The sequence below is a fragment of the Bradysia coprophila genome (genome assembly GCF_014529535.1).
Source record: "Bradysia coprophila strain Holo2 chromosome X unlocalized genomic scaffold, BU_Bcop_v1 contig_20, whole genome shotgun sequence".
Lineage (NCBI taxonomy): Eukaryota > Metazoa > Arthropoda > Insecta > Diptera > Sciaridae > Bradysia > Bradysia coprophila.
In genome coordinates, this window is record NW_023503307.1 from 655,403 (window position 1) to 671,873 (window position 16,471).

Consider the following 16,471-nt stretch of genomic DNA (forward strand, 5'->3'; position numbering starts at 1 on the left):
ACATACATACTAGTATGTAGTCGATATATTCGAATATAGTCTAGTTCTTAGTCGATATATTCGAATATAGTGGAGTGGAGTACTTAGTTGACATATTCGAATATAGTCGTTTATATTTGATATATGCGAATATAGTCGGTATATTCGAATGTAATCGGGTATATAGTCGATATGTTCGATGATAGTCTAGTACGTAGTCGATATATTCGAATATAGTCTAGTTCTTAGTCGATATATTTGAATATAGTGGAGTGGAGTACTTAGTTGATATATTCGAACATAGTCGTTTATATTTGATATATGCGAATATAGTCGGTATATTCGAATGTAATCGGGTATATAGTCGATATGTTCGATGATAGTCTAGTATGTAGTCGATATATTCGAATATAGTCTAGTTCTTAGTCGATATATTTGAATATAGTGGAGTGGAGTACTTAGTTGATATATTCGAATATAGTCGTTTATATTTGATATATGCGAATATAGTCGGTATATTCGAATGAAATCGAGTATATAGTCGATATGTTCGATGATAGTCTAGTATGTAGTCGATATATTCGAGTATAGTCTAGTTCTTAGTCGACATATTCGACGATAGTCTAGTATATAGTCAACATATTCGAATATAGTCGAGTACATAGTTGTAGTCCATATATTCGATGATAGTAGACATATTCGAGTATAGAGTCAATATATTCAAATTAATAGTCGATATATTAGAATGTACTTGAGTATATAGTCGATATGTTCGAATATACTCAAGTATATAATTGATATAATTTAATAGATTATATGCTGCGCCGCAGGCCGTGGAAAATAAAAAAAAAAATAAAAAAGCGGGGTCGAGGGGCGGCAGCCCCCGCAGAGGGGGGTGAAGGGGGGAGTATCCCCCCTTCAATGTCGTCATCATTTAGTCCAGGGGTTATTTTGTCCTGACCTGATCGGGGTTATTTTGACCGGGGTTATTTTGTCCGGGTTATTTTGTCCGGAGTTATTTTGTCCGGGGTTAATAAGTCCTAGAGCCGTACATATCATGAATTCGACGTCTTTCATAAAATCAGGTTCATTCAACTAAGATATTTTTCATGTCATACTCAAGTGCAAATGCTGGTATGTTTCTGAGATCCCTATGTTGATAGAAATGCTTGCCAACATTGGTAATGTGTTATTGCACCATACCAAAGTGAATATGAATGAATGGGCTCTAGGACTTATTCATGATATGTACGATTGTGATATCTGAATCCAAATGCTGCGATCCTGAATCGTTGATTTGAGTTATTTGGACAATTCAAATTTTCATTTTTCTTTTCAACGACGCGCTACTCTAAATCCTTTACGTCGCGATTTTGAATCTACAATGTACTGTGCCTGTCGTTTCAGGAATCCTCTTGATGGCACATCACCTTCGTCATCGGTTGGTGCTGTAAAAGAAATCATGTTGAAGGTGAGCAATGCCGTCTATTTTGTACTATATATCTAATGGAGATAATCTTACCTGGCTGATTTGCCTGACCAGGTGATGCTGACGATATTTGACCTGTTGTAGTGCGACCAGCCATTAAATTGGAATAACATGTCGGAAATGCTTGTGGTGGCAACCGTTCTCTTTCGTCCAATGCAGAAGTTGGTCGAGTGGTAGGACACGGTGACTGTTGAGTTGGAACTTGAAGTTCGTCTAACTAAAATATGTGGTTTAATATCAGACAGTTACATTAAGGACTCATTTGACTATTGTACTTTGATAGCAAGATCGTCTTCATCCAAACAAGTCTCTTTTTCCACTTGACCGCTTGAAATTAATCCCTTGCGTAATTTGTCTTCGAGTATCTGTAAGAGATCCAATTTGTTATGTACCCGATTAAAGGTGAATTGTTTTTAATCTTACCCGCAAGAGCAAGTCGTTGGAAATGTTTCCACTAATTAAATCTTCTAATTGGAAGTCGATGCTGCCAACTGTTTGAACGGGATCTATAGCTTCATCTACTTCTTGCAATTTTAAAACCAGGTCCAACAAAGTTGACTTGATAGAACTGATGACATAATTGGTGTGCGCGTATGATTTCATACACTGTTCCTCGCGTTGTTGTTCTTCGCTGATGGTGTTTTTGAATTGTTCGACTTGCTCTTGATTTCTAGAAGTAACAAGTGTCCGTTTGAGTAGCAATTACAGCAGAAAAACAGAAATGTCAACCCTACATTTCATTTTCTTTAACATCGGAAAATTTCGACGTTTCTAATTGAGATAAAAGCATTTCCCTTTGAACTTCCAGATGCTTTTTTTCACCTTCAGTCACTGTTCTCAGATAATTTAGGCGTGATGTTGATTCCTTTTGTGCTATGAAACGTTCGAGCACTTCCACTGTTGTCGTTGCCCCAGTCGTCTCCATCAATGCTTTAAACTCCATTTCCATTTCGCTAGTCATCTCTTGAGCTTGTGCATTCGAATCTTGTTTACCAACTTTTTTGCCCGTTTGTTGGTCAGTTGTCGATTCCATACTACCCTGATGGACTAAGGCTTTGCCTGTTGAGAAAAGTTTTCGCTCCAATCGTTCTAGCTCTGCTTTTCGTTCTTCAACTTGGCGTCGAAAGTCGAACGCTTGCCGTTCCCTAGATCTTGTCGATACATGCGCAGCATGTTCTTGTCTCATTAGTATAATCTTCGTGGCATCCCTCATCTGAATAGCTTCGTTGTGTATTTGCTATCGTATCAAAGAAACAAAGTCAGAAAAAGAAACTTTTTATTCAATAACGATCTCAAACACACTTGCATTCTAGCTATATCGACTTGTTGATCCGTTATTGCTTCTTCTAATTCCAGTAAAGATTTTTCAAATTTTTCGGAATCAGCCATCAGAGACACTTTGATTGACTTATATTTCTTAAAAATGTGTTCGGCTTCCATCCATTGCGTTGTCTCTATATATTTGTTATTTGCCACAAATAAATTGTTTAGTAAATTGAATGTTCAAATTGATACAATTGTTGTTAAATGATATAAGGACAAACCGAGCAAACACAAAGTGACTAGCACTTATGAGAGAACTCTTTAGGCGAACTTACTTTTGTGTATGGAATTTTCCAAGTGACAAATAAGCTTTCGACTTTCGGCCTCTTCAATTGTGCTCGGTACGTGTTCGACGGCCGGATCTTGATTATCATTTTTATTAGCTAATGCTTCGTGGTATTGTTCAAGCAAATTGTCGAAGAATGTTTTTCGTTTTAAGTATTTGTCGTTCAGCAGATCCAACTGCTTCGTTAAGTCAATAAACTAATGACAGTTGACAAGGTTTTAGACAAAAGCCAATTAAATATTGCGGTCAAAAGTGTCTCACTTTCAGGTCAATTATTTGCACCGCCTCTTCTGCTGTTTTCGCTCCTGGTGGATAAGGAATTTTTCGAACGACCTCCTGCGGATTTTCAACACTTTTTCGCGAATTGGCATTGTTCAAGTATGTAAGTTTTCCTGTTAACTCTTTTATGTCCTTCTTCAGCTCGGTTACCAAATCTGAATTTTGCTTTTCCTTTTGAGTCCATTCACCAATGTACGCTTTCTTTTGACCCTCTACGAATTTCTTATTTTATACTTAGCATACCAAGCACTGTATATAACATACCAGCCAGCAATAGTTTCTTTTTCAGTTCCAAAATCTTTTTATTTATTTGCACGGAGCCTTGGTCGTTTCCATTTTCTGGTGTTTTCGAGGCCATGGTTAATTTAATCTTTTATTTCATTGTGTTTCTATTATACATCACATAACACGATTCATTGACTTTTCCTGGGTGACTATTGAAGGGTGACTATAGCAACGGTTTCTATGTAAGGTAACTGACAGAATTTTCTATTTTATGTCAATGCAATAACAATTTCATTGCGATAACAAGTTCGCTGTTTTTCGTCCTTGTCACAGCACTGCTCCTAGCTTGAACATAGAACATATTCGGAGGGTGATGAAATTACAGTAGGCACTTTTGTAAAGATAGATGATTTGTTGTCATTGTACGAACAATTCTAAGCGGAAGCGCTTATCACTAAAGCCTCCAAATATGACAATTGTCAATTCTGTGTTCATGCTAGGAGTAGTGCTGTGTCTTTGTACAAAACAAATTATTAATGTCGTACATATTCTAAGTTTAAAAGCGAGGGGTGACTCACTTCTAGATTAAATGGATTAAATAGATTAAATGGTATTAAATGGATTTAATGGATTAAATGGATTAAATGGATTTAATGGATTAAATGGAATAAAAATTGGATTAAATGAATTAAATAGGAAAAAAGTTCATTTTACCAAATACTGTAAAAGTCTTAAAAATGGTTAATTTTGATCGAACCACGTACTACAACTCATACTACAATGTTAAAAAGCGAAAAAATCCACTTTTAGGAGTTTTTGGTGTAAAGTGGATTAAATGGATTAAATAAATTTAATACCATTTTTAACAAAAAAAAATTTCCTATACCTCACGAGTACTTAAACGACCTGGGGATCGTGCAAATCTAATTTTCGTAATTAGTTTACAAATTTTTCAGGTGGGTAGCCCAATTATTTCGGTAAAACTAAATTTTTTTTTTTGGATTAAATGGATTAAATGGATTTAATGGATTAAATGGAAGTGATTCACCCCTCGTTTAAAAGTCATAAACTATTTAGTACAATCGCTAAACCGAACTGGTGTGCATACGTTATTTTGCACCAGCTGGTCACATACAACTCCAAATGGGACCAGCTGGTGCAAAATGACGTATGCACACCAGTTCGGTTTAGCGATTGTATTGTAATCGACCGGTGGTATAAAACTTTATTTTACCTGGAAGCCAGACTAATTCCAGGGGTGGCGTTATCTAACATGCAACAAAACAATATAATTTTACTCACAAAAGTAGCCTGAGCTCAGAACAAGTAAAGTTCAACCGAAGACAGCTAAACAAACAGAGCAGAATCACTCTTCCCTTTCCCATGTCAGGGCCGGATTATCGTTTCCAGCGCCATGGGCCAAGTGATAATTTAGCGCCAATACCAAAATTTAAATTTTTGACGGAAATCTATTGTGTTTTTGTATTCCCTCAAATTGGTTCATGATCAGGCCTCACATGCAACATTAAGCCACCTTATTAAGGAATTTAGTAGGATTTCGAGCAAAAGTAAGGAGAAAATTAGGAATTTTGAAGTTCTAATAGATAATGATGATAAATAAGGGAAAAATTAGAAGTTTTCGATCTAAAATTTTCAAACAAACAAATGAAAAATGTTGACTTGAATGAAAATCACAAATTTCTAAACAGTAAAAACGCCTAATTGTACGATCCATTCGGACGATAATAATTTCGTAATGAAGCGAAGTACAACCAATTGACAAATTTATTGGTTACTAAACTTAGAATAACCGAGGAGCATATAGAAGGGCGACCACTTAACATTTTTTAAATTCTAGCTTAGTCATTTTCGATTTTTCTATGGGCTAAAATAATTTTTTCGACTTTTTCTTATAAAATATTTTTTTTGGTGAGAATGTAGCGTCAAAAATGCCTATCATCAGACAGAGTGTTTTTGATTGTTGAGGTTGAGGACGAGTCATCTCAGTGTAAAGAATTAGGCTGCATCTGTGTGGAGGACAAGTAAGCTTTCGAAAATAATTTTGCAGTTGAGCCTTTCTTGGAAGGATGGAACCAACCTTTAATGCCGAAATGCATTGTTTTTCACTGAAAAATTTAGGTGAAAACACAATTGTCCTCGAAAACGTTCTCAGTTCGCGGTTTGAGTTTCTTTGGATTGGACTGCTTTGCAACGCAAATCTGTATTTTTTGGCTAAGTGTAACGTCAAGCATAGGGACAGCTGGCAAATAGAGTGATATTTTAAATGAAAATTTTCGTCCCAATTTTTTTACAGTGCCATAAATTTGTTTGCTACACTCACGGTGCGGTTGAACAACTTTTTTTTGACAAGTTCGTAAACATTGGGTTTCTCGTCGGGAAATTGTTTTTGGGAACCAAACAAAACTTTTTTGTTCTGGCTCAAAATCGGCTGCTTGTGCATGTTCGAGAAAAGTGATAAAAACGACGTTTCTCCATACATTTTCCTTGTGTTGCTGAAAGTGACGAAAAAAAATTGTTCCGTGCGAACGCTTTCTTTTTATCGATAGACAACATCATTTTAAACAAAAAATTGTTCTACGGCATGCCTCCAAAAGTCGTAGTTTTTTTATATCACTAATTCTGTCTGCAATTTTTGTAGAATTCGGTACTTCATATAGAAAAACAATTTCCCGACGAGAAACCCAATGTTTACGAACTTGTCAAAAAAAAAGTTGTTCAGCCGCACCGTGCACTGTTCACTTTCAGTTCTACCTCACTCATCCTTGGAAGTACGTTTGCAAAGTATATTCTTTGACACCAAATGATGGTTCTGACTGTTTTATTTTTCTTCAAATGTTTACTCGAATATTTTCGAAAGTTTAGTTGTTTTCCTCATAAATGTTGACTGGGCGTTTTACACAACAACGATTTATCTCAACATATATAGCTTCACGTCGAAACAATACTTTGCGGAGGACATAATTTAGATGAATTTGAATGTTAACATTAGGCTCTGTGGTCAGAACTTCTACCATATACATTTTGATTGCGAGTTTGTGACAAACTGACCAAAATTTCGATTATTCTCAGGAAGAACCCAATGTTTTCTCACATTTGAGCATAACGAATTTGTACACAAAAGTACAATTTTCTGTCATCATGATTAAAATTCCAGCGCCACTTTTTTCCAGCGCCAGTGGGCCGGGCCCCCCAAGCCCATATGGTTAATCCGGCTCTGCCCATGGTACGCGTGAAGCGAATGTGGAGACAAATTGCCGTTTCGACCTCCGGATCCAGTGGCGGTCAGAGGTTAGCGTGGTCTAACCATCTTCAGTCGATTCCACTGGTCCGTTACACGATACAGCCGCAAACTTTACGCTTGAACTAGTGTCTTAAAGTTTGTTCAATCAATTTCGTGCCACCTTACAATGGAAATACGGAAAAATTCTCGGAAGGCTGCTTCGAAAAACATCCCTTATACGCAGCAGAACGGAGTCAATCGAAACCAAGTTAAATAAAATCAAAACAAAATTTTAAACGTTAACTCATTGGGAAGTTTGCGGAAATGACGTATAATTTATAAGTCAACTTAAATATAAGCTGGAAATTATAGGTCACATGTTCATGTAAGAAGCTCTGGAAAGTTACTTGTAATTTTCAACTTGTAAGTGGGCTTATAAATTATACGTTAGTTGCTCAAACTAATTATCATTCCGAAACCTTTTCCTGTGCAATGTGTTACGTCCAATATCCTCTCTAGCAACCTAACCACATTCATTAAGGTGGTAAAAATGCAACGTAGCCTTTGCAGTTTACATGTAAAATTAGAAGTTAGTGAACAGTGTATGATTCTACAAACAAAGGAATAATGTGGTATTTTGACAGCGTCAAAACGAAGTTTGCTTGCTAGAGAGGGTATTGGTTAGGTCGCATGGATGTTTTCCAACAGACGGAAATTTTATGTCGCGCCATCTGTCGAATAAAAGCAAATGTAGAGGTGACAATAAAAGTCCAGCAAGACATTTTGAATAAATACATGTCATTGCTACTGCACATTGAAATCACATAACTGGAGCTTTGGACATTTTTGTTTAATTGTTTCTGTACAATTATCCAGGCGATTTAGTTTCTAAGCCAAAAAACACTTAACGGAATGACGAAAATACGGACAAAAAGAATTAAAACCTTAGTCCATCTAAATATACCATAGATGGACTGTGGTTTCAATTCTTTAAAATATGAATCAAGATATTTCATTAACTCGAATTTTCTATCAAAATATTTTATCGAAGTTTTGTTACAAAGTTACAAGAAAGGTAATCCTGTAACCATCATAATATGGTTAATTTGATATAAAAGTACCGAATTATAAATACTTTAAAGAAATAAATTATATACCTGCTTGCATGCATATAGAATTGCATGTTGTACTTCATACTCATGTGATGTTTTGTTGGTTGGGTTAAGTATATACATCCAGCGCTCAGTGAACTCACATGCATAGAGTTTAGGCGATCAGAGTATTTGTATGAATGTCTCATTCTGTTCGTGTAAAAAGCTCCAATCCCGCCAGATTCATCGGCGCTGATACACTTAACTCTCGTAGATAATTCCTCTTTTTCTCTCGATGAACTCATTTCGTACCCTTGTGGCTAGTTTTTTGCCAGTTTATTGAAACAAATACTTTGACGAGAATTCATCATCAACTGTTCTATTTTGCTTAAAACCATTTTTTTTGTGATATTTCATGTGTATGATGTAAAGTACGCGTACTTAATACGGTGAAGGGTAAAATTCACCTCTAATCAGGTCAGGTTTCACATCTTTCGGGATTGTGGTTCTCGGGTTTTAAAAATTAGAACGGGCTTCGGAAAGTGTACTCAGCTAGCTCGGCATACTTTGTCTATAGTCTTTTCACATGTCGGTAAGAGTTTCTTGGTTTTTTGGTTTTGTTTCTATAGCTTTAGTCGAAACGGAGATATGAATGGTTAATCACTTTTATGAAATATAGTTGGGTATGTAGTGGTAATTTCAATTCAAATCAATTTCATTTATTTCCAAAAACAAATTTCTTAAATTAATCGCAACGCGTAGCTCCAGTTACAATTCTAAGGAGCTACAACAATAGATAGGTATGTAGTAGTAGTTGTTGTTGTTGTGAAGACGAATTAATTCAGTTTGCTTCGGTAGTCATATATCATCGCTGCAAATCGAGTACAACGATAACCCAAAGACATATATGCATTCATTAATTTTCCTTTTGCTTTATTTCTAACGTGTCCTATTCGCATTGGTAGAAGTAAAAATTGCACTCTACTGATGTTAATAAGCCTCAGTATCGGAGTAAAATGGGTAATCAATGTACCCGTCTGTTCCTTGAGTATAGAAGGTAGGCCGGTTATATTTGTTCATAGGTAGATCATGTCGCAAACGTTCCACCAAATCAGGATTCGCTATAAAGACGCGGCCAAATGCTACTAAGCTATTTTCCCTTTGCTCGCATGTTTGAATAGCTTTATTCCGATTATATCCACCACAATTTATGAAAGGTCCTTTCCATATATCACGAAATGGATTTAACGATTCTTCAGGTTCTACGTCGACATCACTTAATCCGGACATTCTAGCTTCGATGAAGTGAATATAAGCCAAATCAGGATGGATCTGTTGCAATTTTTGAGTAATGTAAGACCATGTAGCTACAGGTGTGGCATCTACCGATTAATAAAAGGAATTGAATGGCTGAATATCGATCGAAATTCTCTGATATTTTTTATTTCCACCTCTGACATCCAGAAACTCAGACCATGGAGATAAACGTATGGCGACATTTTTGGCACCAACTGCTTCGACAACAGCATCGATAACCTCCAGAGCGAAACGAGCACGGTTTTCAATCGATCCACCATATTCATCTGTTCGAACATTGCTGGAGCTATTAATAAATTGATCTATAAGGTAACCGTTGGCAGCGTGTATTTCTACGCCTGAAAAGTGAATTGGAATTAAATGTTCCCTGTAGCAAGTTCAAAAACATTCAGACAACCATCAAATCCTGCTATCATTGCATTTTTAGCAGCTTTAGCGAAATTTTTAATTTTGCATTTGATTTCATCAACAGTGATCGCTCGCGGAACGTTGTATTTTCCACCAAGCATATTAGTCCCTCGAATAGGTATAGCCGACGCTGATATAGGGTTTGTGGCTCCAGCGCGCCCAATATGCCAAAGTTGATTGAATATGATACCACCTTTTCCATGCACTGCATTTACAACACTTTTCCAGCCATCGATTTGAGCGTCATTATAAAGACCAGGCGCAAAAGAGTAACCGTCACTGTCAGGAGAAATCATAGTGGCTTCAGAAATCAATAAACCATTCTTTGTAGTACGTTGCTTATAGTATTCCACACAGTGAGCTAACGGAATGCCATCTTCGGTATTTCGTAGACGGGTCATCGGTGCTAATACTATCCGATGATTTAAGTTACAATTACCAACAGTTACAGTAGAAAACAGCTTTGGGTTACTCATTTTGAGCAACGAGTGTGACTGGAACACCGAAAAAATTAGTTGCAGATTCTCAATTATGAGTTAGATATAACTTTTCTTATCGTCATTCGATTACGACGATTTCTTATAGATATCAACCACAGCCAATCTACAATCATCGATATAAGCAAACAAAGTAAAAAAATATAATTTCAATTTCCATAGCTTATGCAAATAATTATATCGGTGTGCGTGAATTTTATATAAATTCAAACTTACATACAAAAAGACACGGCTGTCCTCAACGAAAATAAAGTTTTATGAAAATATAACCACCTTCTGATCCGAGCACCTGGGACATATAATGGTATGTAACATCACTAGGATCAAAAAGGTGTGTTTTAGACCCAGGTGGCAAAAAAAAACTAACATTTTTATATGCCGTAGAACAATTTTTTACTCAGAATTATGGTCTTTATCGATAAAAAGACAGACATCATTTTTTTCATCTCTTTCAGATTAATCTTGAAAATATGTGGAGAAAATCGTTTTCCTCATAGTCGACTATGGGGACAGATCTAGTTGAAGACTAAGTAGAGTGGTTTTGAACTCTTTTTAGGTCCCAGAACTCGGAAACTCGGAATCATTTTGTGGGTACATTTTCATAAAACTTTGTTTTCGTTGACGACAGCCGTGACAAAAATCGCAAACTTAGTGATGAAAAGTAAAAATTTCGTTGGCTTTTTTCGAAAAACTTTAAATGTAATGAGGGATTGAAGTTTTGACCTATTCGACGCAGAACGTTATAAGCAAAAAAAATTTCTACGGTATGCCGGTAATGCACAGATTTGTTTATAAAATAGGTATGTGTAAGGTGTTCTGCAGCAAGAACTACATGGGTATCGACAATTCTGATCAAAAATCAGTCTGATTTTGATTTCTAAAAACAGTGTAAAATCAAAGTAATAGGGCCGTCATTTTGTAATTTCCTTACGAGCGGCTGTACGTTTCGAAGTTCAGACGAAATTATAAAAAGATCAGTGCATTTTAGTGGGTGTTAAGGAATCTCGCGCCGCGTCATTCACAATAATTCACAAAGTAACATCTTCCTTATACAAAATGTGTCAAAATGTCAATTATTGTGAATGACGCGAGATTCCTAGCAACCTTTTAGTGACGTACCGTTGAACAATCCCCCATTCGGTGACAGTAGGTAAAGTCCTTGTTCCCTGCCGAAGGTGAGTGATGAAACCACACAAGGCAAAATACAAAATTTCATTACGTAAGCTATTTTACTGATACGCCCGGGAAATAAGTTTTAACGTTCGAATTAATGAAGTAGTGACTCATTTTCCGAGGAGTGACTAAATGTTTTTTATAGGCTACATAATGTGTACAGTACTCGTCCTGCTGTTTTTAGTGACAATCTACACAGTGCTTCCAAAGAAAAGCATTTATTACTCGGTTGCATAAATAACTATTTACAACATAAGATTATCACTGATAAATTTATCGGAGAAATTACTTAAACATTGTGAATATAGTATGATTCACAACTCATACACACAAAGTGATATTCTAGCATCGACGCTAGAGAGAGCGTTGATTTCGGTCTTTTTGCATTTGCACTAAAATCAACCAGCTGAGGAAGGAACAACTGAAACAAAATCTTGTCTCAATTTCTATGACGTCATCTGTAGTTTCGAAGATATTGAAATTTTAAATTTTTTCATGTATTTTTCGTGACGAGTGAAGAAAGGTCGGCAAGCGAACTACGTTTTTTTTGTGCCTTAAAGATCGTTCCACGGACTAATAGTATTTTATCACATACGCGCGATGTTCGGATGTCACAATTACTTAACTAGAAGAATAATTCAAAAATTACACTTTAGTACTATGTTGTTGTCTCGTTTTCGCTTATGTGATAAAATAGAGTACACACTCGGCAAGCCTCGACTTCTTCGTGACAAGTGTGTAATATATATTACATGACTAGGGATAAAAAGATGAAAAGTAGAGTTTTCGTGTGAAACACACGAAAACGATGCATAAATTTCGGAGTTTTTCTTGTAATAAGGGATGTGACCCACCCCTAACTAAAGGTGTTATTATAAAGCTCATGAAAAGTAGTTGCTTTCGCACTAATTTATTTTACCGGAAACGGATACACATTTAAAGTAAAACGTTTCCGCTAAAACGTAATTTTTAAGATTACCGCCGTCATTTTATTTCTACTGGGTCATCTCTTCTGCAACTCACGTCCCACCAAACGACAATATTGTTGTTTGTTTACATGATTGGTCATAAATTTTTTTTTCATAATTTTGGTTGCTTCGACGAATATTTTAAGTCAACCGATAAGTGAACTGTTAAAAACAACACAAGAAGCACATTTCCTCACAAAATCTGAATTAAATCACACAGAAATCACCGAAATTATGACATTTTCACAACAAACACTACATTTTTGTGTTGGCGATTTGACGTTTGAAATAGTATTTTGCGTGTGAAGTTTGCAGCCCGCGCCGCAGGCAAGGGCGGCAATCACACGATTTGAATTTTTTTACTTTTGCCCCGAGTGATGCATACTATTTTTTATGCCAAATACTGCGGAAGATTTGTATTTTCGGTCCGAAACAAAATATAATTTTAATTAAACTGTTGAGTTATCAACAAAATTTGCTGTAGAAACACCAAAATGCCGAAAAGCGCGGGGGTCCAGGGGGCGGCAGCCCCCTGGTATAAAAATAAAAACAATTTAACAAATGAAATTACTGTAAACATACATTCACTTGCTCACAAAACGTTTGGCTATCGTCAACACAACACTACACTCAATGCGTACTTTCAATCAAGTGAACATGTGTTTTCGAGACATATAAGGACCGAAAGTAAAATGATGACAGTGACATTTATTTTCGGCCCGCAAATACGCAGGCCCACGGGGCGAAAGTAAAATGATGACAGTGACATTTACTTTCGGCCCAAGGCCTGCATTTTTTTACTTTCGGTCACCATTTGAGGACCGAAAATACAAACTTTCGCAGTATTTGGCATAAATGGTTATTTTCATGTGTCGGGGCCGAAAATGAGGGAGTTTTGAGATTTTTCTCTGGTTTTCGACCCCTTACATGAAATTTTTTTGAGTATCTGTTTTGGACGATTGATTTTAGGCACTTTCGCATGTAGCCCTCACTTCGTTCGGGCTACAACTCGCGAAATTGCCTAAAAACAATCGTCCAAAACAGATACACAAATTACAATTTTCGTAGTTAGTGTAATGAAAAAACTATAATCATGTTCCGATGAACGACTTTTACGATGATTTTCTTCGTTAAACCATATTTGACTAAGTTCAAGGTGGATGTGATTTGGGTGTGAAATTGAGTGGGAAGTGCTATTTTCATAGATTTTCTTTTTGTAAAATCTTTTAAATGAGACAATATTTTGAGGATGCCCGATGTACGAGTTTCTTATTTTTCGTATTTCTATTGATATTTGACAAGAAATCGCGAATAAAATCGATAAGTCCCTCCCTTATTGAATCCCTCAGCATGAAAAGTTATATACGCATCTGTTGACTTTAGGTTGACTTTAGGAACTCTTGTCGCTCTCAAATGTGAAAATGAATCGTTGATGAACATTAGTCATTTGTGTACCTGTTTTGGACGATTGATTTTAGGCAATTTCGCGGATTGTAGGCCGAACGAAGTGAGGCTTACAAGCGAAAGTGCCTTAAATCAACCGTCCCAAACAGGTGCACATGTGAGTTTTCATGCAGAGGGCCGGAAACCCGAGAAAATTCGAAAAATTGCCCTCATTTTCGGCCCCGAAGCATGAAAAATACAATTGCAAATTGAAGTTTGGTAAAACTCCTTGAAACAGCAAAACATTTAGAAATATTACTGAAACACTGTTTTCCGTCCTGCTTTAAAATTACCTCTATACAGACAACGGGTAGTCGTAAAATTTAAATGAAGAAACATTGAACATATTCAGTATTTTTGTTTCAATAAATATTGTGAGAAATTGCGACCTATTCTCACAACTCGACTGACTAAATCCACCACATAATATTTGGTTGCGTGATCCACAAAAATGAAGCCGAAAATGAAGCATTATAATAATTATTATTGATCATGTTTAGTGGAATGCCGTAAAGATGGTATGTAAATTATCAAATTTCATGTGATAGTCTCTGGCTAATCACCTGCATACCATCAATCAATGTCCAATTATCGTAAATGTTTTTGTTTCTTTGATAACTGAAACTGTAAAAAAAAAGTTTTAGATTGCAGGATTCTTATTTCGATTCATATCGAAATTTGACCATGTGATCGATATATTCAGAATAAAAGTCACTATAGTTCAGAGAATAGATCGTCTTGGTCGTTCAAGGGAAATTATGTTGTATTGTTGCATACGACTTCGAATTTTTTCTTACGCATATCCATGGTTGGAGTATATTAAGTGCTGAATTAGCAAAAATATATGGAAACGACAGTATTATTTAGACAGTGAGTAAACCAAAATACATGGAAATGGCATGGAGTATGGTAACTAGATCTTTTATGCATAGAATTGAGGAAGCTAGAGTTTACGAATTCAATTTGAAAAATAAGATTTTCGTTGAAACAACAAAATAGATAGATGAATAGATATAGGTAGATATTTTTAACCCCTCTTCATGAGGCAAATGTCTTTTCATGCCTTGAGGCCAAAATCTACAGTCAAAGGCAGTCAATTTTCAGCATAAATTAGCTTCAGCTGTTTTTCAGCTGATCCATACAAACAATCACAACCGTTTATACGTCTTTATACGGTTTTACCACTATCATGCGCGTGCGTGTAGCAGCTTCAACCGTATGAACAAGTAAAACCAGTTTTGATTGTATGTGTGGATCAGCTGAAAAACAGCTGAAGCAAATGTATGCTGAAAATTGACTGCCTTTGACTGTAAGTCAATTTTGGAAATTTTCTCTCGATTTTTTCCTTCTGCGCCGTTCGGTCTACAACTCGCGAAAATAGCTTAAATACATCGTCCAAACCAAGTACACAAATAACTAATACATCGGGCCTATTGACACGACATATGACAGAGTAAAATAAACCAGACAGGAGCGATTCATTTTCGAAACGTCAAATAAGGGACCTAATATGTACACCGACCGAAAATGAACTCAAATGAACACCGACACAAATCCAATATTTTTATTCTCAAAAAACTAGGCTAAGGTCTCTAGTCAAATCAAGCGCTCCTGCCTGGTTTTCTTCACTCTGATATTGATGAATTTTGATTTGAATTTTTAGCTTCTTTATAAATAAAATATTCCTAAATATATGCCGAATTCCGAGTAGGACGGGTCAACAAAAAAATTCTCGACTTTTCTTCTAAGGTGCTTAAATAAAAGGATTGCCGCGGTTGATAATTTTACCTTGCGCAGTGACACTATGGGACAGAATTTAGTCCAGTATGAAATTCAAACGTGCTAAATATAATTTTATTTGACAGACCTAGCCTTCCCTTTCATTTTTATCCCACCACAAAGAATGTAAAGAATGTTGTTAGCTGCAGATTTCGGAGGTGCAATTTCTTTTGGCTTTTGGTGAAAGGATGAGCAACGTTTGTTTTTAAAAAGAGGAAGAGATCTGATAGCCCTAGATAAGATTATGTCTAGAACAGAAATTATCGCCGTTCGAATTTCATGCTGAACCAAGGTTCTGTCCCATAGCTCCACTACGAAAGTTCGTTTTTTTTATTAGCAACCTATTTTATTTACAAATAGACAGTTAAAAATGGATGATCACCTTAGAAAATTCGAGATTTTTTTAAAATTTGACTCACCCTACTGATGTGGATTTATTGGTTTTAAATATAAGCCCCAACGCGCTCTAATGAGGTAACAATCTTTAAAAAAGTAAATTGAAAGAAAGCCTCATTATCCTACCCTACCCCCATTAGTTGAATTATTTGTGATGATTTACGTTCTTCGATTAAATTGGTAAGCAAAATGTTTTATATACACAATTTCAAGAGTTTTCAAATTACACGAACGGAATTTTGAAAATCGACATATTTTCTGTATCTGTGCCTTGAGTTTTTGATTCCTCCATATAAAAATACATGCAAAATTCACAAAAAGTGAGTTAACCACAAAACAGAGAATTTGTCGGCTTTCAAAATTCCTTGAGTGTACTAAAAGTTTGACAAAAACTACTAAAAACTTACCAAACACGTTTTTTTACTAACAATAGTTAATTTTTGATAATTTTAAGAAAGTTTTGGTAAATTCAAAAAAAGGAGGTAAGCAATTTTTAATAAATTAAAATTCCTCCAAATAGGTGTGTTCGGTTAAACAAATAACTATAAGCGACGCTAGACTCGACCCTACTTACTAC

The 16,471-nt window shown here is 35.9% G+C and overlaps 2 protein-coding genes across 3 annotated transcripts; both read right to left on the minus strand.

Moving 5' to 3' along the window:
• Positions 1–1,148: 1,148 nt before the first annotated feature.
• LOC119068744 (coiled-coil domain-containing protein 151) lies at positions 1,149–3,909 on the minus strand. Its single transcript, XM_037172446.1, has 9 exons — positions 3,621–3,909; positions 3,339–3,568; positions 3,067–3,274; positions 2,771–2,922; positions 2,203–2,705; positions 1,892–2,138; positions 1,744–1,833; positions 1,502–1,685; positions 1,149–1,427 (listed from the first exon to the last, which is right to left on the minus strand). The coding sequence occupies exons 1-9, from the start codon at positions 3,712–3,714 to the stop codon at positions 1,315–1,317; spliced, it is 1,821 nt and encodes a 606-aa protein (XP_037028341.1). The 5' UTR covers positions 3,715–3,909; the 3' UTR covers positions 1,149–1,314.
• Positions 3,910–8,836: 4,927 nt separating this feature from the next.
• LOC119068745 (putative 12-oxophytodienoate reductase 5) lies at positions 8,837–10,229 on the minus strand. 2 transcript variants are annotated; one of them, XM_037172448.1, is made up of 3 exons: positions 10,078–10,229; positions 9,365–9,568; positions 8,837–9,295 (listed from the first exon to the last, which is right to left on the minus strand). In XM_037172448.1, exons 1-3 carry the CDS (start codon positions 10,112–10,114, stop codon positions 8,904–8,906), a joined length of 633 nt encoding a protein of 210 aa, XP_037028343.1. In that variant the 5' UTR covers positions 10,115–10,229; the 3' UTR covers positions 8,837–8,903. The 2 variants fall into 2 exon arrangements, with proteins under 2 accessions (XP_037028343.1, XP_037028342.1); XM_037172447.1 differs by lacking the exon at positions 10,078–10,229 and adding an exon at positions 9,728–10,066 and having other exon boundaries at positions 8,838–9,295; positions 9,365–9,596.
• Positions 10,230–16,471: the final 6,242 nt, after the last annotated feature.

Excerpts from the sequence above, each read along its gene's own strand:
- LOC119068744 (XM_037172446.1), bottom strand. The coding sequence starts at position 3,714 with ATGGCCTCGAAAACACCAGAAAATGGAAACGACCAAGGCTCCGTGCAA. Across the intron at positions 3,569-3,620 it reads AAAGAAACTATTGCTGGCTG|AGGGTCAAAAGAAAGCGTAC; the intron begins GTATGTTATATA and ends AGAAATTCGTAG. Across the intron at positions 2,139-2,202 it reads GATGTTAAAGAAAATGAAAT|AAATCAAGAGCAAGTCGAAC; the intron begins GTAGGGTTGACA and ends TGTTACTTCTAG.
- LOC119068745 (XM_037172447.1), bottom strand. The coding sequence starts at position 10,039 with ATGACCCGTCTACGAAATACCGAAGATGGCATTCCGTTAGCTCACTGT. Across the intron at positions 9,597-9,727 it reads GGACTAATATGCTTGGTGGA|GAACATTTAATTCCAATTCA; the intron begins AAATACAACGTT and ends ACTTGCTACAGG. Across the intron at positions 9,296-9,364 it reads TGAGTTTCTGGATGTCAGAG|ATGCCACACCTGTAGCTACA; the intron begins GTGGAAATAAAA and ends ATTAATCGGTAG.